Consider the following 27347-nt stretch of genomic DNA (forward strand, 5'->3'; position numbering starts at 1 on the left):
AGCTTCTGTGTTTGTGAGGTACACAGTACCCAGTGCTCAGAACACTTGGAGAACCAACCAGATAGATCAGATCATTTATAAGTATATATTTTACTAATTTCTTCTAAATTCTATATTGTCTAAATTTTTAGGGCTTGCAAACTTTGAAGAATTTAAATGACCTCAACCTTGCTGGAAATCTAATAAGCAGCATTGGTATGTACTGTTTCATTTGGAATATGAGCTAATGCTACAATAATTTTTTATCAGTATGAAAAGTACATTCTTAGATTTCGTTTTTAGACTCTTGTATGATAGTTTGCAAGGCATTTCTAAATCTGTGATTACAGGATGTGAAAATATTACCCACTAACCAGTTATTACTAACTATACAATGTTATTGTTAGTCTTACTTATATGCAAGCCATGATGATCATATATAACTAAAAAATATTATAGGATATGAGCAGGAGGTAAAATAAGAAATTTGATTTTTCTTTCATCTTGTTTTTTAAATTAAAGGTCGATGTCTTGATCCCAATGAACAACTGGAAAGATTAAACCTTTCTGGTAACCAAATATGTTCTTTCAAGGTATGTTTAAGTGGAACAGTCTACTTTTATTTACCAACCTAGATCATGAATCATCTTATTGCAGAAAATGTACTAAATAGTTCCCTTTTAAGGAACAATTTAATTATTTTGGACTACCCAATACTCTTGGAAATTTTACAGGCAGCTGATTAAGTTAGCCATACTGATCTGACACTTTTAAATCTAACACTATTTACTTGCCTTTGTTTTCCTCTGATCTTTCTGGCTGCATCTCTTCAGTTTACTGGTGTTTCTTCTCCTGGATCTAAAAAATGGACTCTTCCAGGTTAGGCCCAGGATCTTTTCTCATTGCTATCTATGTTCATTCTCTAAATAATCTCACCATATCTTATGACTTTAAATAGCTTTTATTCATTTATTACTCCTAAATTTCTACTTTCTCTAACAGCTATCTCTATTTCTACTTTCCCTAATAACTCCCCAGAACTACAGACATCTCCTATCCTAACTCAAACTGATTTCCCCTCCAATGAACCATCTTCTCCTGCAGCTTTCTCTACCTCTCTAAATGGCATCTCCATTTTCCTAATAACTTAAGCCACAACCCTTAGAGTCATTGTTTTTTACTCCTCTTATTTCTTCATAACCCATATCCAGTCCATCAGCAAATTCTATTGGCTCTATTCAGAATATGTCCAGTCTGACCATTTTTTACCACCTGTATCTCTACTAACCTGGTTCAAGACACCATCAGCTCTAACCTGCATTTGGGGTTGGGGGGAAAAGCCTCCTAACAGGTCCCCTTGTGTTTACCCTTTCACTACTTGCTCCTTGAAAAAATATGTGAGATCAAATAATTCTTCCACTCAAAACTCACTCTTGCTTCTCCCACACTGTGTCTCTGACGATGCTGCTCCCAGTTTCCCTTTTGTTTATTCCATTTCAGCTGCTCTGGTCTCCTTACTGGTCCTTGAATACAGCTATCACTGTCACCTTAGGGCCTTTGCACTTGCTGGGGTATTCTTCCCCCAAATATCTTCATGGCTCATCTCCTCATTTCTTTCAGGATTGTGTTAAGATGTTATGTTCTTAGTGACCTCTTTCCTGCCCAATTTAGGTAAAATAACAGCAACCTTACTTCCCTCCCTAACCTGAAGCACTCTTATCACTTTCCCTGTGTTTTCTTCTTGGTGCTTATCCACATCCCTGACTAGAAAGAATACAAGCTCCCTGAGTGCAGGAAGCTTGCCTGTTTTGTTCACTGTATTCACAATGCTTAAAACAGTATTTGACATGTAAAATCTCAAAAAGCATTTGAATGGAAGAGAGGAAAGCAAAAACACTTAATGTTTATGGGATATAATATGGCTGAAAACATGGCATTTGTAATTTCGACGGTGTCAAATTGAAAGTGCGTATTCAAACACTTCCTCTAGACAGTAACGAAGAAAGATGAGTAAATTTACTATAGAAATAATTTTGAATGGATCATTATTAAAATACACATTCTTTCACTCAGAGAAGAATATAAGATGCCAAAAAGCTATAAGAATGAGGCAGAGTGTTATAAGCACTTTCACCAGAAATTTTAAAAACATAAAAAGTTTAAACAAAATTTTATTCATCAGAGTCAAGAGGAAATAATTGATATGAACACTAAGGGGTTGACAGAATTTCAGCAAGCATTAGAGGAGGATCTTCTACAAATACAGTGGGAGGGACTCTTGATCTCGGAGTCATGAGTTTGAGCCCCATGCTGGGCATAGAGATTACTAAAAATAAATAAAAATTAAAAATACATGCAGTGGGAGGTAAGCATTCTAAGGTGAGGAGAACATTATGCACGAAGACATGGAGGTAAGAAAATCAAGGGGTATATTTGAACAACATCAGCAGAAGAGAGCAGAGGGAGCTACAAAAGATAAATTCAGAATCCTGTGGGAGGTCATTTTAAGCTGACTAACGAGACATGAGGTGCTTAGGGAAAGAGCATTCCAGGCAAAGTGTGAAGGACCTAAACGGTGGAAAGAGCATGGCAAATTCAAGAAACTAGAAGTCTGTTGCTGGGACAGAGTGAGGGAGAGAATCATGAGTTGAGGCTGAAGAAGATAAGCACACAGTGCTGTGAAGATAAGGTATTGTCCTACCAAGAAGCCATGTAGAAGTTTATCTTACTCTGGCTAGTGGAAAAGCCAGAAAAGTGCGGTGGTAAAGAGCATAGCTACATAGAAAGATCTGTCACTTCTAGCACTGCCACAAGCCACAGGCAGCATTGTACCGTGGTAATATAAAGTGCAAGCAAAATAATAATGTAAAGCTTTTAGAATAATGACTAGCACACAGTAAGCACTCAATAGATATGCTATTTTATTATTACTACCATTTTAATTACATTAACCTATTCTATTTCAATCTCATCAAAAAATGAGGATACAAATTTGGATTGTAAAAATTTATTATATGGAATAAAACTTAAACAGTTCTCTAAAATAATGGCTATTTTTCAGAAAAACATTGAAACATGATTCACAGCAACTTTTACTATTCTCACATTAGGAATGTTCTCAAAACACTATTACCTTGAATTCTTATCTCTAACCTTTCCACCCACCCTAAAAAGATACTATCCTGGTGGTGATGGAATAACTTCTGCGCCACTTTCTGTCCATACCAGCTACCACAACCCTAACTTTTAGTGAGATTCTGTGCTTTTGTAGACTCCAGTGTCATCTGACTTTTGAGTGTAGGTGGGGGTTAGGGGAAGTTCCTGTGTAAGACTTCAAAGTTCCTATCCACCATAGCCCTGACTGATGGTCAAAGGCAACATAGCCACCCAGAAATCAGACAGTGTTTTCTCCTTGGAACAGTCTAATGGTTTACCTTCCTTGCTCCTGCAGAATTTGACCAAATAATTCTTTGCACAACTCTGTCCAGAAATCTCCATTTCAGAGCCGCTCTGCTTAGTCCTACTTCTGCCATGAGCCCAGTAAGAGCCTCAGGGCCAGCCAGTGAACCAAGTCACATTGGTCACCTGACCCTGTCTTACTCTTGACTCCAGCAGCCTGACTTCACTACTTACTTCCTCATTCCATTTGTACTTTATTTTTAGGACTAGTACCTCCTGGTTTTTGCTTTGGATTTCCTTTAACTCTGATTCGGAATCTACTAATTAGCATTACATCTGTTGAAGGCAAGCCCCACCATAGTACCCTTCTACACCAGGCCTCTGTCGTGAATTCTTCCTTAGTTTTTTTCAACACTTTAAAAATGCAATCACCATTCTAACCTTGTAGACTGAGGGCCAAAGCCTATATAGACTCTTAGCTTATAGACTTGTGTGTGCATAAGAAATTAGTAATAGAGTTGTGATAAATTCTATAACAAAGGTAAACCCAGTGGCTAAGAGAGTTCGTAGGAGGAGACTCTGCCCCAAGCTTGGGGGATGAACAAGACTTCCAGGAAAGATGAGGTAAATCTGGGATGAAGTTCAATCCACTCAAAGGCAGCAGCACGAATGAAGGTATAAAGATAAGGTAGGGTCTGGCACATTCTGAAATTTCAAGTTGCTCAGCACAACTAAAACATGAAATGTCAAAGTTGCAGTAGAAGAGGAAAGACTGAAGAGTTAAGCAGGGACCAGATACCAAATAAAGGAAGGTGTAAACAAGGACCTAAACTTCAGTGTAAAATAGGTTCAGGAAAGACATTGGCCTGGAAGTGCATTATCAATCCCTTCCCCTCCACTGAATGTGAGGAAAAAGGGGCTCTCAGGAGAAAGCTAGGTTTTAGTTGCCATTAACTGGTAGAAAGGGCATTTACAGAAAACAAACAAAAACCCCTAAAAATCAGGAATTCAGTGGTGCATATAATAGAACAGATGTCCCCTAGCCTTTGATGAGAAAAACAGATCTGGAGGTCCAGGAGAATGGTAAGCACCCTTCCTAGGGTGGTAAGGGTGGGAAATGGTGGTGAAGGAAGCAGGAGACCTGCGGACAGTAGGGGCAATAGTTAGCAAAGGGGCTGCGTGGAGGAGGCACCGTTATCTTAAAAAATATATGTGCTCAAGTGACTGACTCCAAGGTTCCAGGTGGAATACATGATTTAGTAAATACTCTTTGGTCTTTTATTTTAAAATGCGTAGTTTAGAGAGTCTGCTATTTAACAATTGTTATCTATTCTTCATGTAGTTAACATGTTTTTCACTAGAGGAAAAAAAACATTTTATCCATCTAAATCACTTTAAAATGTTTAAGCACATATTAAAATGCATTACATTAAATTATGGGTGATCTTAAGTGTTCAAATGGCTCCTTTAGAAATGGTCAGTTGTGGGATGACTCGCTGGCTTAGTCAGTGGATCATGAGACTGTTGATCTCAGGGTTATGAGTTCAAGCCCCACGTTGGGTATAGAGATTACTTAAAACTATAATGTATATAAAAAAAGTAATGGACAGTTGCAATTAATTAATTGAACATTATCATTGCTGTTGTTTTAGGACCTCACTAACTTAACCAGGCTGTGTCACTTAAAGGATTTATGTCTGAATGATCCTCAATATACAACCAATCCAGTTTGTCTGCTGTGTAATTATTCCACACATGTATTATATCACTTGCCTAGCCTTCAAAGACTTGACACGTTTGATGTGTCAGCAAAACAGATCAAGGAACTGGCAGATGTAAGTGCATCTTCAATCAGAAATCTGTGACTTAAGTTTAATTAACTGCTTCTTTCTGGCTATGTCCACATATGGTAGGTAGTAATATCTTGTCAGTTCTTGTCATCACCTCTACTTTTGTCCCAATGAGCTGGATATTTCATATGAATATATATAAATAATAATATTAGTACTAGAATCTCAATGTTCTTGACAGTACTAGAAGGCAAAATAATAGAAAAACATTAGAATTTATAAAACTAAAAGAAATAAATCTGAGAAATGATCATCAGTGTTAAGAAGAAGTGAACTAGTGCTATATACATAAAAATTAATAAGGCCAAAGTAAAGTAGTAATGAAACAAGTAACCTCCTCTCATTTGGAATACTGCATATCAAAATTAGAAAATATCCATGGTTGATGGTAGTATTCTGGAATTAGGTAGACTTTAATATAATTAAGATGATTTGGGGCTCTCTAGAAGTATATCTACGCACACCGCCAGAATCTAGGAGATCTCTCAAATCTCAAATGGCTCAAGAGAGCCATTCCTAGGCAGCCACTGATGGTGAACCTCCCAGTAAAGGGGCTGGCTCCTTTCACATGCCACCAAAGGACCTATAATTTCAGGATGGAGTGCATAGGAATTCACCATATTTATTAATAGTCTTTCCAGATTATAGTTCTTCTTCTCCTTCCAGTCCAGTGAGCCACATTCATTTGTGCAGTTAATCGTCCAGTAGACAGGTTTTGAGTATCTAGAGTGTGGATGCACATGGATGTCCCCATATGAGGCCCTCCCCTCCTTTCCTTGTGGTTCATCCATCATGTCAACATAGATAAAGAATGCCTTTATCCATTTATCTTGTTTCTCTTGTCTTGCCAGCCTGAGGATTTATTCTTAGCTTCCATTCTCTCCTCTCTTTTTTCCAAAACTGAGATTATCCTCTCTCCCATCCCAGTCTGAAAAGTGAACTGTCTTGCAATATCAAGCAAAGGGCTAGAGTTCTTGTCTACTAGCAGATGTTCAGAGTCTTTGGAGATTCAGGGAAGAATGTCTCCTCTAACACCATTAAGTCAAAAATAACGGGAAAACTTCACAGTGACAATCATATTTTTTTAAGATTTCTGTTATCATCTGCAGAGTTTTACATTAGTCAGTTTCTTCAAAGGTGAGCTGGAAATGAAATTACTTGGCTTATTAACTTATCTAACAAATATTTAATACCTATTACATTCCAGGCACACCTCAGGTCCTAGAGATATAGAATGACCAAAACAGACAAAATCTCTGCTTGCTTGGAGCTTACACTCTTATGAGAGAAGACAGATACTCAGAAACTAAATAAGAAAAGAACTAGTATGTCAGATAGTGATAAATGCTATGGAGAAAAATAAAACAAGCGTGAAGGAAACAGAATTATAGGTAGGGGCAGAGGGAGAAGTGTTGGCTATTGTATATAGAATTGTTGGGAGAGGATTCCTCAGGCAACACTTGGGCAGAGACCGAAGGAAGTAAGGGAGCAAGCTTTTCAGGGATCAGCAAATGCAAAGAATTTGAGGCAGGAGCCTGCCTCTCATATTTGAAGAACAGGAGGTTAGTGTGGGTGGAGCTGAGTAAGTGAGAGGAAGAGAAGAGATGAAGACCGGAATTGGGGGGTGGGGAGATCAGATGAGACTGTAGGATGTTAGAAAGACTTTGGCTTTTACTTTGAGTGAGGCGGAGCCCCTGGAAAAATTTGAGCAGAGGAGAGACAAAATGACTTATGTTACTTATGTTTTATAGGGATCCTTCTGGGGGCACCTGGGTGGCTCAGTTGGTTAGGCGGCCAACTTCATTCAGCTTAGGTCATGATCTCACGGTCTGTGGGTTTGAGCCCCGTGTTGGGCTCTGTGCTGGCAGCTCAGAGCCTGGAGCCTGCTTCCAATTCTGTGTCTCCCTCTCTCTCCCTGCCCCTTCCCTGCTTGCTCTCTCTCTCTCTCTCTCTCTCTCTCTCTGTCTCTCTGTCTCTCTCAAATAATAAACATTTAAAAAAATTTTTAAGGGATCCTTCTGGCTAATGGGTTAAGAATAGAGGATTTGAGGGAAAAGATGAGCACAGAGAAACCAGTTAGATCCCAGTCACTTGGATGAAAGGTGTTGATGGTTTGATATAAGGTGATAGTAGAAGAGGTGGTGAAAAGTAGTCATATTCTGTAGTAGTTAAAAGGGGGAACCCATCTGGATTTGCTGATAGAGTGGATGTGAAGTGCAGAGGAAAGAAAGAAACAATAATTCCAAGCTACTGGCCTGAGCAACTGAAGGAGGGAAGAAGTCACTGTTTGATGAGATGAGGAAGAATATGGAAGAAGTCTGTTGAAAGGAAGAATCATGGTTTAATTTCAGACATATAATTTTGAGCAATCTTTTGAACATGTAAGAGGATATGTTCAAAAAGTAATTGGGTACATGAGTCTGCTATTTAAGAGGGTTGCCTGGGTTGGAGATATAAATATGAGAACTGAAGGCAGAAAGATGGTACGTGGAGCCAGGGACTGGATAAATCACCAAGGGAATGGTGTAAATGGAGAAGTGTGTCAGTTGGGTGTTGGAGACTGGGGAGGGAGGAGGAACCTGCTGATGAGATGGAAGAAGAGAACTAAGAAAAGCAGGTTCTTTTGACATTCTGCCTAAGATTGTCATATATTCGGTTTAGTCTTGTATATGTCAGAAGTAGTAGTATTTAAAGAACAAAATAAAGGATTGTTACACTATTCCTGATATCTTCTCTTAAATTATGTCATTATATTTCAGTTTTCCCACTATAAAATATTTATCCTTTCTTCACCGTTTTAAGGCAAAAATAGGATATATTATATACTAATATTGCTCAACTTTTGATTTAGATCAAGATGATTTTTCACATTCAAAGTGTTTTTATGTAAGAATTGCATATAGATTGCCAAGGTGCTTTCTTCATTACCATTCATATGAAGACAGGTTGTGCGAGGGTGGTGGCACTTCTCCAATGTGGTAAACTCTTGAGCAGAGTACTGTCGATTCTTCAAATTTTCACCCATGGCTGTGGAGTATTTGTGTAAACTATAAGTGACAAGGAAAGTCAGGAGGACCAGCAGGGAGTCAGCATGGGAAAGAGGGAAGAACATGGGAGTTCAAGTCAGAAGACTTGGATTTGAGCTCCAGTTGCATCCATCACAACCTGCCACTCAGGCAAGGCATTTCCCTTCCAAAACTTCAGCTTTCTCGGAACTATTAAAATAGTGATGATAAAAATAGTACCTGTCCTAAATGTTATTGTAGGGACCCAATGAGTTAATGGGCATAAAAGTACATATGATTTGTTAAGTACTGTAAAAATAACCACTATGAAACTGTAGTTGAGCCTATGACTTTTCATTCTTTTTTGGTAATCAAAGAAGCAAATGGAACATGTTTTATCTTAACTTCATACAAACATGCAACTGAATTTAGCATTATAGTTAGACTATTTTACAAAAAAAAAAAAAAAAACACTTTTTTTTTTAAACTATAACGGACAAGTAATTCCGCCAAAGTGGAATAGTGAAAATGAGTTTGACATTCTCAAAATCCAAACACAGAAAAGCAAGTTGAATATAGTAAGCCTACAAAGTTGATTTACTGTTTATGTACAGTTTACAACATAGTCTTCCCCATTTTTATGGAATCTTAGTATATACTCTCAAGGACAAAAAAAAACCCTGATTAATAACTCTTACTGTTATGACACACTAAGTGATCATTGAAGAGTTCAGAAATAGTAAAATATCACAATTTATGTTCCCAAACGTAGATATAGGTATATTCTTAATAAAATATAAAAATAAAGTAGAAGATGGGGCGCCTGGGTGCCTCAGTCAGTTAAGCATCTGACTTCAGCTCAGGTCATGATCTCACAGCTTGTGGATTCAAGCCCTGCATGGGGCTCTGTGCAGAGCCTGCTTGGGATTCTCTCTTCCTCTCTCTCTGCCCCTCCACAACTCATGCTTTCTCTATTAAAATAAATAAAATTTAAAAATAATAAAGTAGAAGAAACTGTGCAAGGATACACTAGAAACTGAAATTAGTAGTTATCTGTGGAAAGTGGGGCACCTGGGCAGATGGGAAGCAGGTGTGGGAAGTACTTTTTCATTGTGTATTTTTCAACTATTTTGGTGTTTGAAACATGAGCATATTACTTATTCAAAAATAAAAATTAAAAACAAAATAAAAGCAGTATTTTTTGTCCCCCCTCTGCCAAGGGACTCCCAAGTTAGATCTGAATCTTGGGCAAGCAACACATAATGTTTCAATATCATATTTATTAAACTTAGTTATAATTATTCACTTATACTCAAACATGATTTATTATTTATTTTTTTAATTTTTTTTTCAATATATGAAGTTTATTGTCATATTGGTTTCCATATAACACCCAGTGCTCATCCCAAAAGGTGCCCTCCTCAATACCCATCACCTTCCCCCCCCCTCCCTCCCACCCCCCATCACCCCTCAGTTTGTTCTCGGTTTTTAACAGTCTCTTATGCTTTGGCTCTCTCCCACTCTAACCTCTTTTTTTTTCCCTTCCCCTCCCCCATGGGTTTCTGTTAAGTTTCTCAGGATCACATAAGAGTGAAACCATATGGTATCTGTCTTTCTCTGTATGGCTTATTTCACTTAGCATCACACTCTCCAGTTCCATCCATGTTGCTACAAAGGGCCATATTTCATTCTTTCTCATTGCCACGTATTACTCCATTGTGTATATAAACCACAATTTCTTTATCCATTCATCAGTTGATGGACATTTAGGCTCTTTCCATAATTTGGCTATTGTTGAGAGTGCTGCTATAAACATTGGGGTACAAGTGCCCCTGTGCATCAGTACTCCTGTATCCCTTGGGTAAATTCTTAGCAATACTACTGCTGGGTCATAGGGTGGGTCTATTTTTAATTTTTTGAGGAACTTCCACACTGTTTTCCAGAGTGGCTGCACCAATTTGCATTCCCACCAACAGTGCAAGAGGGTTCCCATTTCTCCACATCCTTGCCAGCATCTACAGTCTCCTGATTTGTTCATTTTGGCCACTCTGACTGGCGTGAGGTGGTATCTGAGTGTGGTTTTGATTTGTATTTCCCTGATAAGGAGTGACGTTGAACATCTTTTCATGTGCCTGTTGGCCATCCGGATGTCTTCTTTAGAGAAGTGTCTATTCATGTTTTCTGCCCATTTCTTCACTGGATTATTTGTTTTTCGGGTATGGAGTTTGGTGAGCTCTTTATAGATTTTGGATACTAGCCCTTTGTCCGATATGTCATTTGCAAATATCTTTTCCCATTCCGTTGGTTGCCTTTTAGTTTTGTTGGTTGTTTTCTTTGCTGTGCAGAAGCTTTTTATCTTCATAAGGTCCCAGTAGTTCATTTTTGCTTTTAATTCCCTTGCCTTTGGGGATGTGTCAAGTAAGAAATTGCTATGGCTGAGGTCAGAGAGGTCTTTTCCTGTCTCACATTCAGGTCCTTTATCCATTTTCAGTTTGTTTTTGTGAATGGTGTGAGAAAGTGGTCTAGTTTCAATCTTCTGCATGTTGCTGTCCAGTTCTCCCAGCACCATTTGTTAAAGAGACTGTCTTTTTTCCATTGGATGTTCTTTCCTGCTTTGTCAAAGATTAATTGGCCATACGTTTGGGGGTCTAGTTCTGGGGTTTCTATTCTATTCCATTGGTCTATGTGTCTGTTTTTGTGCCAAACATAATTTATTATTTACCTAAAGTTCAAATTTAACTTAGAATCTTATCTTTTATTTAGCAATCCTATCTTTACCCACGTTCTCTTGTTTTAGATTTAAGAATTCAATAGAAAATTTTTACACTGACTCAAAGCATTCTTTATTGGATTTTCCATTTTCTCCAAATAGGCAAAAAATTAACACCACTTGCCATTTCTTTAATTACTGTTTTTCTTCTCAGTTGCCCTTCCAAAATAAGCTCTTCTTTATCAGGAATTTTTTATCTATTAATCATCATCTTACAAGCGTGTTTTTTCTGAACTGTTCTCTGTTATTGATGCCTTATTTTTTATAGAGGAATTTAGTGATTTCAATCTCAGAACTTCATAATATGTTGGGAAAGGGAATTCTTTTGGCCTGTTCATCACGCCATACAACTGTGTCTATTCTATATTTTATGCCAAATAATTCTGTTGGGATCTTGATTATCCACTTTCTAACAAATAAATCACATAACAAGAGCCTGCATCTATGAAAATACATGTCCAGAACAGTGTACAAGCCTTCCAAATTATTTAAGGTACAGATAACCTAATAAAGAGAAATGTCTTCATTATTTCAGGTAAACAGTTAAAACTAGGTCACATTTAATAGTGCATCTGATTTGCTTATTTTCTCCTCAGCTAGTTCCTTTTGACTAATATTACTTGTAGGTACCATTTAGCTGGTGTATTTCTTAATAGTAGATTTAATCTATTTATTATATATTTATTATAACTAGATAATCCACTGGTATTAAGATATTCTAGGTAATGGGATTAGATTGACAATTTAGTCATTTGCTCAATCTAAAACAAGTTTATTTAGAGCATCCTTTTATAGAATTGGGGGGAAAATCAAATTCTATTTCTTACCCATGCTTTTAAAAAATGAATAATGTTACATTTGCTTTTAATGCTTTTGATGTATTTTTCCCTAAGTTAATTAAATAGGAATAATGCAGTGACCTATTTGCTTTTTAGCAATATGCTTTATTAGCTAAATGATAAGATTTTATAAATTGAATTCTATCTGGAGGCACTTTATGTTGTCATCCTCGAAATAAATATGAATATGCCTTAACTTAAAATATTATCCACAAAGGAAATATTTGGAATTTTATATTTTGCTTATTGTTTAAATATAGCACTCTGTATAGCCGTTATCATTTCAGCTATCATCATTATGAGTTATTGGGCATGTAAAATTTTCCAGTGGTTATATAGAACATATCACACTCCCATAATGCTACCAAACTTAATAATGTTTTTTACTTCAGCTGATCGTTTATTGGTTTTTATTTTCTCACTTTTAGACCACAGCAATGAAAAAAATAATGTATTACAATATGCGTATAAAAACTGTTCAGAGGCATCTTCATGAAGACCTTGAAAAATTGAATGAACGAAAATGCAAATTACAGAAATTGCCAGAAGAAAGAATAAAATTATTTAGCTTTGTGAAAAAAAATGTAAGATTCAGTATTGTAAAATTTTAGTGGCCATATCTTCAGAAAACTGGTGATAAGACAGCATTATCTTTTAAATTATATATATATGTATACACATATAGAAATAATTTTTTTATTACTACTTATTTTTTTATTACTACTTTTTTTATTACTACAAGTTTGCTTCTAAACCTTTGATTCCATTTGCTTGACCAAGCTTCGTTGTGTGCTTAGAAATCTACAACTGTAAAAAGGTAGAGGCTTATAAATTTATAAATGTTTTAAAAAGCTGTGTAATTCAGTATGATTCCAAAAGTTATTGAAATCTATTAGAATTTATTTCAGCTGTATTTTTATTAGACATATTCAGGCTGTGCTCAAAATTAATTTTTTGGTCTAAAGTGCTAAAATTTCCCTTTAATAATACTTTTAAGGTATTAAAACCAGATGAGACCTTTAAAGCAAGCTGTACTTTGGTAGTTATATTATGTGTGCTTTTTTTACTTAGAGTAAATTGGATTTCCTTTACCAACAGTAGGCTTTGAAAAATGAAGGATTATTAACCTCAAAATAGAACTTTTTATATATAAGAACTTACTGTATTTTTTTAAAGTAAGAAAATATAATTATTCTACAACTGTTAGACAAATAAATTATTTGGGGGTAGGGGAATTGGATTCTTAGTTTACACTTTACCAAAAAAAAAAAAAAATGCCAGTGGGGAGAAAAAAAGAACTAAATTAAAAATGAAAAAACATGAAAAAAACTGAAGAATATATAGATGAATATGGTTAACTGATCTCAGCCTGCCAAATAAAAGGAATACTAGAAATAACAAAAGAACAGAATGTAGATCTGATTGCAAAAAATAAAAGTAAAATGGTTTGGTACTAAAAAGGATCATTAATAAAAATAAACAGTTTTCAGCAAACATGATGGGGGCATCTGGCTGGCTCAGTTAGTAGACCATGTGACTCTTGATCTTGGGGTTGTGAGTTCAAGCCCCACACTGTGTGTAGAGATTACTTAAAAATAAATCTTTTTAAAAAACCATGATGGACAACCTTAGTATAAGCATTCATAAATAAACAAAACAAAAAGCAAATATTCAAATAGAAAAACTGAGCAAAGTACATAAGCTTCTGTTTCACAAAAGAAGAAATTAAAAAATGACTAAGATTTGAAAGAAGAGCTTAACTTGGTTATTAATTTCCAAGTGTGAATTAAGATAACAAAACCATTTTCTCCTATAAAATTGTCAAAGTGTAACACGTGACAGTACTCAGGCTGGTGAAGATGAGTGTGACCCTACTACACCACCAATGAAATGTAATTTGGGTCATATGTATTCACAGCCTAAAAAATGCTTGTAGCCTTTGACCCAGTAAACCTACTGGTAGCACTCTGTTCTAAGGATTTGGATAAAATTTACGTACATAAGATATTTATCACTACACTATTAATAACAACAAAAAATTGGAAACTTACCTAATTGTTGAACTAAAGAGGAAGAATTATTCATTCGTAAGGTAGAGTAGTATACTGCCATTAAAAACCAAGTCTTTTAAATATATTTAATGCTCTTCCTAAAATAAGCAGGCTTGAATTAATAATATAATAGACATCCTTAAAGTGAAACATTAACAACATTTATTTTTGGATAAAAAATGAACCAGTATATGAAAATCATTTTATATCTATTTTTGTGTACAAATGCATGTATTAAGGAAAATCTGCAAATGTGAAAAATAATACCTGTAGATTAGATAAACTATAGCATTTTTATAAATATGCTTGATTTGCTTTTAATAGCTGGGTATAGCCATTATAGAGGTGGGACAGATAATCAGTAAATTTCTATTTATAAAAATCTCTCCAATGTATCTTGAAATCCTACAAAGCTGGGGTTAAAGCAAGGCAATTGAGGTACTCACTGCAGGCCCAAAATTGGAGTGCTAAACACCTCAGTAATCACAATAAATCATATCTAATGCAATATTTTTTTTTAAAATACAAATGAATGCCAAAAAAGTCCACTATGAACAAGAAAAAACAATCAAAATTTAAACAAAAACATTGCCGTGTTGAGCCGTATATAGGAGACTGAGGCAAGAGGAAAAATATGCATCTCAATATACATGTTTTATGTATTTTCTGTGGTTGATTTTTTCCCAGAATACCAAAGTACTTAAAAAAAATACTGAAAAATTGAAAAGTAGGTGTGATAAATGTCACATTACCTTGAAGTTTAAATATTTTATTTATACCCAAACCAGTATTTGTTATAATTTTGCTTTGGCTTTAATAGAAGGAAGCTCATCACTAATATTTAAAAATCAATTTCTTTGCTTTTCTCATTTCGATGAAAAGAACTGCCATGTTTGAAGTATTTAAGAATGTCCTTTGGTCAAAAGAAATTGACTGACTAAACTTGCACCAAAGTTGTAATTGCACATTTGGCATGTTTTTATGCGTTTGGCCTATTTATTATCTAGATTTCTATTTTATTTATTTAAATTAACTGTATATTTCATAATTCCACTAAAATGTTTTGCTCTATGGCACACTGATTTCAACAGCTGGAACGGGAACTTGCGGAACTCAAGGGATCTGCCAAAGGGCACGGTGATAGATCCAATAACTATAAAGTAGCTGAACTTGAAAAATCAAAGAAGTGTGAAACTGTCACAGAGGAGCCAAATCTTCAACAGAAGATACTGACCAAACTAAATGCTTTGAATGAAAGGGTAACATTCTGGAACAAAAAACTAGATGAGTATGTTTTATGAATTGTCTAGTTCAAATTTGAAACAGGAGAGGATAGAATGTTCTAGGCTAGCAGTCGAGCTCAGTTCTCTTCCTCAGGGGTGGAAAGAATTATGAAGTAAAACACGGAATGTGTTTCTAGTCCCATTCCCAGCAGAGATAGACATCATTGATTCAAAGCCGACATACATAGTTTTTTACAGAGGCAATGCTTAATTAGGCACAGCAAACTTCCCCCTAGTGGCTTCTTGTCACATCACTGCTCTAGTGTCTGCAAACTAAAAATACTGATGGAGAAACTCGCCACATAGACCTGACTGAGCAAAGCACATACATAGTTGTCTGGAGTCACGTAGAAACAAACTCTGGCTGAGTTTCAACTAGAAATATAAAGCAGAAGATTTAGTAAGTACCAATAATTTTTTATTTACTAGGGCATTAAATGGATAAAGTTAGTTTGCCCTGTAAATACTCCTACTGCTCCTACTGCTTCTCCTAACAGCTAACACTTATTTCTTACTCTGCCAAATTCTTTGCTAAGAGCTTTGTATGTATTTTGCATAGAATCGTCAAAAAAAAAAAAAACCTTTTCAGGTGTAGGTACTGTTAATATTGCCATTTTACTGAGAAACCGCAGCATCAAAAGATCTGCGAGCCATAAGCGGCAGAGCCAGGAGAGACTTCTAACCTTATTGCCAGAAACAGAATGTCTTTAACTTGGTTTAACTGTTAACACCAACCTTTCTGTACCCATTGACAAACGCCTTATATTTTCATATCAGCCTTTTTTTTTAAATCTATTTTAACTATAATTTTAATGTTGTGATATTTAGGTTTTTCTAATAACTTAATTTTTCTCTTAAATAGGATTGAAGCAATTTATCATGTTGAAGTAAAACAAAAGAAGAAAAGCCATGGCTTATGGATCCCATTTTTGTTAATTGAGTTGGAAACTGTGGGAAATATCCACTTTGAAGAAGGCACTCGATCTGATGACTGGTAAATCTGTTTGAAATTTAATTACAGCCTTAAAAATAATTTTAGGTGCTTAGGGGTGCCTGGGTAACTCAGTCAGTTGAACATCTGACCCTTGGTATCAGCTCAGGTCATGATTTCATGGTTCGTGGGTTCAAGTCCCGCGTCGGGCTCCATGCTGTCAGTGCAGAGCCTGCTTAGGATTCTCTCTCCCTCTCTCTGTGCTCCTCCCCCACTCATGCTGCCTCTGTTGCTCTCAAAATAAATAAACTTTAAAAAAATAAATAATTTTAGGTGCTTAGGACCATCAGCTAAAATATCAACTTATAAAATCTTAAAACGTCTAATTTTCAAAACACTTCTCATATAGAATGTTCATCCACTGAAGAGTAGCTGTTACCTATTTTGCCACCAATATGTTTTTCTGTTTACATAATTGCTGTGAGCTAATCTTCAGAACATCCTAATGATATTTCATTGCTCTTTACCCAATTTCCCTTAGCCCAAGAGCCAGAATAAATTTTTTTAAGTTTATGGCTAAGTATTAACTTTATATATGTTTATACTGTTCATTTCTTGACTGGACGTGTCCCTGGATTCTGAATGTTGTGTGAGAACCTACGATAGAGAAGGAACACAGGAGCAGGATTGGCAACAGCAGGTCGCAGACACTGGGGGAGGCACCATAGCAAATTTCCTGGGGGTCCATAGTCAAGGTCAAACCAGTTGTCTAGAGCTGGCTAGAGTCAGGGGGCACATGGACTCTCTGAGTTGAAATAAGGCATACACTTAAAAACCAGGAATTTGGGTTAAAAGTCCATTTAGGCAGAAATGCAGAGAGCCACCAGAAACAGGAAACGGGCATACACACTTCGTAATTGAAGCCTCCTGGTACAAACAAGGAAATGGCTGTGTTGCCTCAACTTGAGGGTACAACTTAGAAAATAATTCGGAAGGAAGGAAGGAAGGAAGGAAGGAAGGAAGGAAGGAAGGAAAGAAAAGGTTTGCAGCAGAAAATATCACTAATTATAACTTCCACATTTCTATAATCATTTCCTCAAAACTGGGGAGCTGTGAACAAGCCAAAGCTTGCCCTACAACCCTAGAGCATACTGCGAATTTGGGTGTGTAGAGAGAAAGCAGGAAACACGTAAAGTGATTGAATGGACTTGATCCAGCATCCCAGCGGATTGTATTTGCAGTCAGTGTTGAAACAAACACTGACTTTTATGGAGTAAAATGCAAAATTCGTATTAACTTTTTATATGTTTATTTTTGAGAGAGACAGAGACAGAATGTGAGTGGGTTAGGGGCAGAGAGAGAGGGAGACCCAGAATCCAAAGCAGGCTCCAGGCTCTGAGCTGTCAGCACAGAGCCCGACGCGGGGCTCAAACTCACAAACTGTGAGATCATGACCTGAGCCGAAGTCGGATGCTCAACCGACTGAGCCACCCAGGCGCCCCTGTATTAACTTTTTATAAATAAAAATATGTAATTGTTATGAATTACTTTAAGCCATAAGAAGTTCTGCCCAAGTGAGAAATAGACCGTTTAAAATATTTTCTCTTGTATCAGTACATCAATGGCCCAGCAGTTACCACTATTCACTTAACCACAATACTTGATTTTTATGTGCAAAGATATAAAGGGGATTCATCCCATTTCCCATATAAACAAATAAAGGCCTTGATTTTTCAAGTACAAAAATTGAATGGTGTCTGTCTGCAGGGTGCATGAAAAATTTTTCAGTCTTTCATTTATATTCACTCAACCTAAACAGATTTGTTTATTATTATTTCCGTTTCTTTTTAACTTATTGCAGAGTAGTCTCTTTACAAAACAAGTAGATTATAAGGAAAAAATACATAAAAGCAAAATGACTAAAAAGCCATTAGGTAACTATGTCAACCTGATAGTAAATTAGGTTGATGGATTTTGATAAGCATTAGCAATTGTTTACTTGGCTTTAGTAATAACAGCCTTGTTCCATTTTAAGAAGAAAATCAAATCTACATTGGCAGAATTTGAAGGATTGTTTTTTTACAAACTTGGCCACCTTAGCTGTGATTTTTTATGGATACTATGAAATAGCTCCTGAGGCGCCTGGTTGGCTCAGTCGGTAGAGTATGCGACTCTTGATCTGGAGGTCGTGAGTTCAAGCCCCACGTTGGGTGTAGTACAGTGTCTGCATATAGTAGGTACTTGGTATTTGCTAATCAATCAGTAAAGATAGCTAAATGATTTCCTATGTGGTCCCTGCTGGCACACCTCCTACACAGAGAGCACTGTGTAAAACAAAATAAAAGCCTTTTGTAGCAACCTGTTATTTTCCAAGTGATATTCAAACCTTTCACCCCAATATTCAGTGGCCTTCACCATATGGTGTTCAAACCATCCTACTACTTTTCCAACCCCTCCAGAGTCAGCCAAACTGTGTGTGCCTCACTGCTCTTGGGACACACCTGGTGCACCACGGTGGTTTCCTCTGTTCTGCTTCCTTCACCCAGAATACCTTACATCCTTGCCCTCACTCTCTATCATTGTCTGTCAAAACTTACTTTATCTTCAAGGCCAACATCAAGAGCCATCTTTTGTGAGGAATACCTTTGTCATCTTTATCAGATTAGTCATTATTATTATTCTCTTTGAATCTTCACAGCACTATGTTGCATCTCTCCTATCTTCTACTCAGTTATAATTTTGCCTATGTTTGTCCCATTACTTTTCTGCTCCATTTGTTTATAAACTCAGTGAAGATAGAGACTGCATTCTTATTCATCTTTGAATCTTTTCTATTGTGTTCACTTGCTCAGCATCCATCCACTGGGTTTCTACCATGGGCCAGATTCTATTCTAGGTGCTAGGGGTAAAAGTTACAGTTCCTGCTCTCATCCAGGCTGCCATCTGGTATGGGAGACTATGGAAATGAAGCAGTACTAAACTCTGGGATAATTGTTGGTCTGGAGAAGAATGACATTCAAACCAGAATGGGGGTGTAGAGAAAGTTTTTGGAAGTGGGGACATCTGAGGGAGATACTTTGATCTGAAATTTGAGGGACAGATAGAAGTTAACTATACACAGAATTAGGGGAAGGACTTGCTAAGCAGAGGAAACAGCATGTGGTGAAAAGGTATGGAACTATTATAATACATTTGGAGAACTACAGTATTTCCACATGACAAAGGCCTGATCATTAAAGCGCACCGTGAGCTGGTAGTTTGAATTTCGCCCTTAAGTCTTTGGGACCCCTTAAAAGAGAGGTATAAGAGATTTAGATATTATTTTATATAAGTTCCTACAGTTATTATTTGAGGTTCAGACTAGAAAGCATATATCTCAGGTCAGTAATGAGATGCTGCCCAGTGCATGTAGCACGTTACCAACAATGCTATGAGAAGTGTCCTCTTCTACGAGGAACTGATAATACGGAGTGTCACAGTACTTCCTAGTCAGTTATAGGTTTGGTTCTCCCTCCTCTAGCAGTATTTTGGCACTCTGTGAGTGATGTCTTCTCATCTCCAGCTTGACCAGGTGATTTATTGAATGGCTTTAGTTCTCAGATTCCAGATAGCACAGAGCCCATGTCCCATTAGCACGGGGGTTCCCAGTCTCCAGGGCTGTAGGAATTCTATGTGAAGAAGGGCTCAGCTACTGAATTTCCAGGCAGAGAAAAGCTCTATGAAAGGATTCCACTTCATGGAGTTTCCTGTGCCATTCTTAGTTCTTGCATTCCTGGGAACTGAACTAGAAGCTAGGTGTTGTCCATTTATCGCTTCTACCCTTGTTTATCCTTGTTACTATATGACAAAACTTTATCTAAATAAAATGCCTGCAACACTTTCTATCAGAGTATAATAATAATAAAAATAGAGTGCAAGTAGTAATTGGAGCTTCAGTGGTTCCAGGATGTATTATGTAGGAGTGACTTGGACTGATCAGGCCCAGACAGTGATCCCTCTATACATGAGCCTGGAGGTTTCCCACTCCTGGTGATGATGTAATTATTTATCCAGACCTCCGAACTAATTAGCAGCATCAGCTGGTTGCCACACTACTTATATGTATCTGTCTCCTAACAGACTGTGAGCTCCTCCGGGAATGGTTTGGTTTGGGCAGCTCACTTTTCAACTCCAAGGGAAGAGCAATTGGGCAGCTCTTAGCTGCACTGGTTCAGTCTTCGCTAGTGGGAAAGGCAGACACTCACTCTAAATGAGTTTGTCCCAGGGAAAGACCACCCACCAGGAAGCTCACCTCTGTGATCTTAGCCCACACTCATGCTCAGGCCTTTGTTGATATTGTATGCCAGTGAGGACCAGACATCTCATTACAGGTAAATGTATCGCATATAGGATCACTTAGCTTTCTTTTCAAATTGATCCATTTTATTTTATTATTATTATTTTTTTAATGTTTATTTATTCTTAAGAGGGAAAGAGAGAGAGCACAGCAGGGGAGGGGCAGAAAGAGAGGGAGACACAGAATCCAAAACAGGCTCCAGGCTCTGAGCTGTCAGCACTGAGCCCAACGCAGGGCTCGAACCCATGAACCGTGAGATCATGACCTGAGCTGGAGTCAGATGCTTAACCTACTGAGCCACCCAGGTGCCTCCAAATTGATTCGTTTTAAAATCTCATCTTAGTCCAAATTCTGTGCTACTTTAAGATAGGGCATGGCCCAGTAAGGGCAGTAGAGAGCAGATGAGCACTTCCAATACATTTTCTTGAGATCTTCACATAGTTGGCCCCTTCTTCTCCTTTTCTTCACTCAAATATCTTCTCTGAAATATCTTACCCAGATCTATACTCAGTAGCCCCCACTCCAGTCCTTACCCCAAACTTCTCTTTCTTCAAAGCACTTGTCAGTTTAGAAATGATTTTATTTATGTATTGTTTATTTTTTGGCCAACTCCTTATAATATAGGCTCCATGAGAGGAGGGACCCTGCCTCTTTCACTTCTATATCCCTAGTTATGAAGTTATTGGCAGTAGTCCAAATGAGAGATGATGATGATGATTTGCAAAAAAGTAATAACAGTGATAGTGATGACATAGGGTTATAATCAGGATATTTTAGATGTAAGGCCAAAGAGATTTGACCAAAGAATTGGATATTAGTGAGACAGACAGGAGGCAAGTTTCATTCCTGGGATGTTAACTTAAGCTACCAGTTAGATGCTGGTACCATATACTGAGATGGAAAACAGTCAGAAGGAGTAGGCTTAGAAGCAGGTGATGAATTAAGTTTTAGAGGCCTATTCCATATGCAAGTGAACATACCAACTAAGCAGTTGGATGTTCAAGTAGGGGTATATCCACCTAAATTGGGTAGAGATAAAGTCTGAAAGTAAAATGTTGGAATATATCCGTATATATAAAATATATTTTTTCTGTATATTGCCAAGGGACCAGATGAAATCACCTAGGAATAGTATTCATGGAAACAAAAGGAGCACCCAAGACTTATTCCAGGTGCAATCCAACATTTAGAAAGCTGCCAGAGGAAAAAGAATCAGCAAAGAAAACCATTAAGGAGCAGCCAGTAAGAAGAAAGCCAGAAATATATGGTTTCACTGAAGCCAAAAAACAAAGTGTTTCAGTAATGAAGGATTACTCAAGCAACATGTCTTTCAGTCAAAACACATATCTAATCATTAATAAAAACAACTCTTACTTTTATGTTTCAAAGTTTAACATCTCTTTTATTGATTAAGTGTGCCCAGTTTGGACCAAAGCAGAGCTATGATATGACAATGTATCTTTAGCAAAAAATATAAAATATGGGTTATAACTTTTGTTATATGTAACTTTGTGTTCTTCAACATTTTAAGGACAATGTGTTCTTTTCTTTATATATATTCTGTTTTCCCATATAGGTTTAACTCCTGCTATGAACTAATTCTCTCACGTTTTTGTACCTGGGACTTCAGGCCATATGGTATTACTGGAGTGAAAGTAAAACGTATCATCAAAGTTAACAACCGTATTCTGAGACTAAAATTTGAAGAGAAACTCCAGAAGTTTCTTGACAATGAAGATATGCATGATTCAGAGTAAGAAGTTAAATTCCGTAAGGAACATTTTTACAGAAGTCTGATTTTATTTTGTAAAGAGTCATTCTGTTTTAAAAGCTTACAATATTGGAGTGCCTGGGTGGCTCAGTCAGTTAAGCACCCAACTTCAGCTCAGGTCATGATCTCACGGATCATGGGCTTGAGCCCCGTGTTGGACTTTGCTTGGAGCCTGCTTGGGATTCTCTCTCCCTCCACCCTCTCTTCCCCTCCCCTGCTCGGTCTCAATCTCGCTCTCGCTCTCTCTCTCTCAAAAATAAATGAACATTTTTTTTAAGTTCACAATATTGAAAATATGCCTTGTTAGTAAATATTTCCTTTTCATGCATCTCCCTTGAGGAGGATGACATCATAGTTTACCCACACTGGGGCCTTTTTTGTTTTTTAAGTTTTCATTTGTCCATTTTGAAAGAGACAGAGAGAGAGCAAGCAGGTGAGGGGCAGAGAGGGAAAATCCCAAGCAGACTCCTCGCTGTTGGCCCAGAACCTGATGCAAGGCTCGAACCCACAAACCTTGAGATCATGACCTGAGCCAAAGTCAGACGCTCAACCAACTGAGCCACCCAGGTGCCCCTGGGGCTCTTTTTGAGACTGAGGGGGATTGGAGGCTTAGTAATGACACTGGACATTCACTGTAAATGGGAAATATCCAGGGCAGGATATATGATTGTCTTATCTATGCCTAAGCTCTTTTGAAATCAATTCTCAAACTTTTTTTTATCTTAATTATTCTTAAGGAGCTATCGAAAGATGCTGGAATGTCTTTTTTATGTTTTTGATCCTGAAGTTACAGTGAAGAAAAAGCATCTGCTACAAATACTTGAAAAAGGATTCAAAGACAGTGAAACGAACAAGGTAGCATAAAATGTCATTCAGAATAATGCTTTCTTCCTAATGAATAAAGCCCTGCCATTGGTTAGACAGGGCTTGGTTCTCAATCCTTTTATTCATATTTATAGCCAACTTCTGCTATTTCACAGAAAGCTTGGTGCTACAAAGTATAGCATCTTCCTTCTTTGGATTATACCAGAATAAGTCCATCAATTAATTTATCTGCCTATCTAATATTTCTAGGTATCCTATTTTCATGCTGTGATCCTTTTGTTAATGATCTTGAAATCTATTTCTCTAATCTCTTTTAAACATTCTAGGGTCTTCTCCATCTTGAAAAAAAAAAAGTCCATTCGCTGAACACTGCTATGCTTTCTGGTTGTCATCCTGTTTTTCTTTCTCTCTTACTGCCACCACTTCTTTATTTTCTACTTCTTTGTCTGCACCTTGCTCCCTGGTCACTCTGAGCTCCAAAATATCCAGTCACCCTTTCTCTGTCTTCTGCTCTCTTGCTGAGGCAGCTGTAACACCCTGTTGTACAGCAGTGCTCCCTCACCCTTTTCACATCATGGCGCACACAAAAATGACAATGTTGTTGCATTTAAATCCTGGCTTTCCTACTCAGGAGCTACGTGACTTCACCTCTATGTGCCTTTTTCTTCCTATCTATAAAATGAAGGTAATAATAGTATCTACTTCACAGAGTTGTGGTTAGGATTTAGTGAGGTATGCATTCAAAAGTTTTTGGATACTGGTACACCACTCCCATGTTCATAACACCATTATTCATAATAGCCAAAAAGTCAAAACAACCCAAATGCCCCTCAAGACACAATGGATAAACAAAATATGATATAGCCATCCAATGGCATACTAGCCATAAAAAGTATTTAAATTCTGATACATTCTGATCCATGGTTAAACCTTGAAAGTATTACGCTAAGTGAAAAAAGCCAAACACAAATTTACAAATATTGTATGATTCCACTTATATGAGGTACGTAGAATAGGCAAATTGGTACAGACAGAAAGTAGAATAGAGGTTAGCAGGGGATGAGGATGGAAGGATAGGGAGTCATTCTTTAATGAGTGCAGAGCTTCTATGGGGATGATGAAAAGTTCTGGAAATGAATAGTGGTGATGGTTGCACAACATTGTGAATGTACTCCATGCCAATGAATTGTACACTTAAAAACGATTAAAATGGTAGTTTTACTTCATGTACTTTTTACAGTTAAAAAAAAAAATCACCAAAACAGCTTTCCAGCCATTCAGTGGAGAATGGATTGGAGGGAGTAGGAGCTGATGGCAGGAGGTTACATAGGGGGGATACTGCAGCAGCAGGCCAGAGGGACAGTGGCTTCAGCAGGCTGGTGTGGCGAAAGTGCCCTTATGTACTTTCTGGAAGAGAAGAAAGAAGGAGGCGAGGAATAAAGGATTTGAAAAAGTAGAGTGGAGTGCTCAGGGTGATTCGAGAACTATGAACCATCATGGGCACGAAGGTTGGCAGAAAGATGAGGCTAACATTTCTGTGTGTTTCCTGCTTGCCCGACACTGTGCCTAGCGCCTTATCTCCTGCCGCTCCTTTAGGAGATGTGGTATCTCTAATCCTTCAAACAGCCGGCTATCCAGTATGGTAGCCACCACCCGCATGTGACTGCTGAGCATTTGAAATGTGACTAGTCGGAATTGAGATGTGCTAAAAAGTTTGAAATAAATTTCAGTTTTGGTATAGAAAAGAGATTATAATTTCTTATACTGATTACATGTTGAAATGATAATATTTCAGATAGATTACATTAAATAGAATGTATTATTAAAATTTACCCAGTAAGTTCTGGCACATAGAAAGTTTTGGGGGGTTTTTTTGTTTTGTTTTTTGGGCTTTTTAAAGAGTTTATTTAAATTTTTTTTTTCAACGTTTTTTATTTATTTTTGGGACAGAGAGAGAGAGACAGAGCATGAACGGGGGAGGGGCAGAGAGAGAGGGAGACACAGAATCGGAAACAGGCTCCAGGCTCCGAGCCATCAGCCCAGAGCCTGACGCGGGGCTCGAACTCACGGACCGCGAGATCGTGACCTGGCTGAAGTCAGACGCTTAACCGACTGCGCCACCCAGGCGCCCCTAAAGATTTTATTTAAATTCCATGTGCCATACGTATGAGTTTCAGGTGTACAAAAGAGTGATTCAGCACTTCCATTACAGGTCACATCACAAGTGCTCATCACAAGTGCTCATCACAAGTGCTCATCACAAGTGCACTCCTTAATCTCCATCACTGACTTTACCCGTCCCCCTCCCCACCTCCCATCTGGTAACCATCAGTACCTTCTCTATAGTTAAGAATCTGTTTCTTGGTTTGCCTCTCTTTTTTTCCCCCCTCTATGTTAATTTGTTTTGTTTCATAAATTCCATATTAGAGTGAAATCATGTGGTATGTCTTTCTGTGACTGACTTATTTCATGTAGCATAATACTCTCTAGCTCCTATTATTCAGCCATAAATAAGAACATAATCTTGCCACTTGCAATGAGGTGGATGGAGCTAGAGAGCATTATGCTGCATGAAATAAGTCAGTCAGAGAAAGATAAATATCATGTTAGTTCATAGAAAATTTTAAAATAAGATTTACCATTATTCTCTGAAGTATTTGATACTATTGACTGCTCTTTCCTTTTCGAAACTCCCCTTTGGCATCCATAATATTACACTAATGTTATTCTCCTATTTTTCTGATTGTCCTGTCTTTGTTTTCTTTTAATTCTTCCTCTTCCCTCTAAACATGAGAATACCACAAGATTAAGGCTTAATAATCTTGTTTTTCTCCACACATGATCAATTACTCTCATTGTTAAAATCTTAGAAATGGAGTATAATTGGCTAGAAAAATCACTGTGTAGCATGTAGATCTAATAAGCCATATTTTTTATGCTATTATGTGCACACAGGAAATCAAGATAAATGTTTATGTACTGCATCGTTTAAGAGGTGGGATAAGATTAAAAAGCATGAGCTGTGTAAGCAGTTTAGAAGACAGATTTGGCTTAGGTTGGCAGTGACTTTGTAAGGCAGAGGGCTGGCTTACATCATTACTCTCTTTGATGCCCAAGGACTTGGTCAATAGACTTAAGGAGTATCATTTATTCCACTTGGCTTTCTCCAAAGTGTATGTCCTCAGCCAGCCCACCTCCTGCTCTCTGCTCTGACACCCACAGCTGCCATTCCTATGTGATTAACCGGTTTTATCTCCTTCTACAATATGTCTAAAACCAGCCTTTAATATTTTGTCCATAACCAACTCTCTCCTTGTCTTATTTCTGCCAACAATGCTGTCACTCTCCACTGACCAGGTTCAAAGCTTTGAAATTATATCCAACCACTCCCTTTTTCATTATCCCTGTATCTAATCATTTACCATTTGTAGCGATTCTTCCTTTACCATATCACTTTGCATTCTTCCTTTCCCTCCCTGTTCCTATTGCCTGCCACCACTTAGAACATTCCCTCTAATCTTTGCCAGTAGTTTCCTAATAGGCAACTCTGCCCTTGGTCTTCCCTCTATTCCTTCCACCTTTAAAAGGACAGACAAATTAATCTTTCCTAAAACATTATTTTCATAGCACACACTGCATTGTTCTCATGATGAAAATCCTTCAGTCTCTTCCCATTACTCATGATAATGAAATCCAAATCCCTCTGCCTTGCACTTAAGGCCCCTCAAAATCTAGCTTCAACCAGACTCCCTATTACCAAATACAACAAATATCCGAAATGAAGTATGTACTTCCTTTGTGATTCTCCTAAATATACCTCAGTGCCATGCCTCCTTTTGATGAAATGATCTTCCCTACTTTTTTCTTTTGGCAAACTTACCCTTCAAGTCCCGACTTAAGGACTTCCTCCTTTGCGAAGGCTTTCCTGAGTTCTCAGATAGTAGGATCCCTTTTACCTAGTTTACAGGTTTATCAGAAAATCCATTAAAATGGAGAACTAGGGGGCGCCCAGGTGGCTCAGTTGGAAGAGCATGTGACTCTTGATCTCAGGGTCGTGAGTTCAAGCCCCACATGGGGTGTAGAGTTCACTTAAATAAATAACACTTAAAAAAAGGAGAACTTTAAATAAATTATGTACTTAAGGAACACTTTAGCAAACTTAACATATATGCTGCTGAAGCGAGCACCCCTTCAGCAAACTTAAAACATATAAACTTACATTTCTTTTTTTTTTTCAGCTCCAACCTCTGCTATTTTCTTTTTTCTTTTTTTCAATATATAAAATTTATTGTCAAATTGGTTTCCATA

The 27347-nt window shown here is 37.3% G+C and overlaps 1 protein-coding gene across 4 annotated transcripts in view; it reads left to right on the plus strand.

Moving 5' to 3' along the window:
• Nucleotides 1–27347, plus strand: part of LRRC9 (leucine rich repeat containing 9) — a 112344-nt gene that overhangs the window by 11641 nt on the left and 73356 nt on the right. For all 4 annotated transcript variants that reach the window (XM_042989812.1, XM_042989815.1, XM_042989813.1 and 1 more), the window contains exons 5-12: nt 132–195; nt 502–572; nt 5031–5213; nt 12271–12426; nt 14985–15181; nt 16039–16170; nt 22020–22196; nt 22952–23069. In XM_042989812.1, the coding sequence (XP_042845746.1) occupies nt 132–195; nt 502–572; nt 5031–5213; nt 12271–12426; nt 14985–15181; nt 16039–16170; nt 22020–22196; nt 22952–23069 (1098 nt within the window). The remainder of the gene's footprint in view (nt 1–131; nt 196–501; nt 573–5030; nt 5214–12270; nt 12427–14984; nt 15182–16038; nt 16171–22019; nt 22197–22951; nt 23070–27347) is intronic.

Source organism: Panthera tigris, chromosome B3 (genome assembly GCF_018350195.1).
Source record: "Panthera tigris isolate Pti1 chromosome B3, P.tigris_Pti1_mat1.1, whole genome shotgun sequence".
Classification (NCBI taxonomy): domain Eukaryota; kingdom Metazoa; phylum Chordata; class Mammalia; order Carnivora; family Felidae; genus Panthera; species Panthera tigris.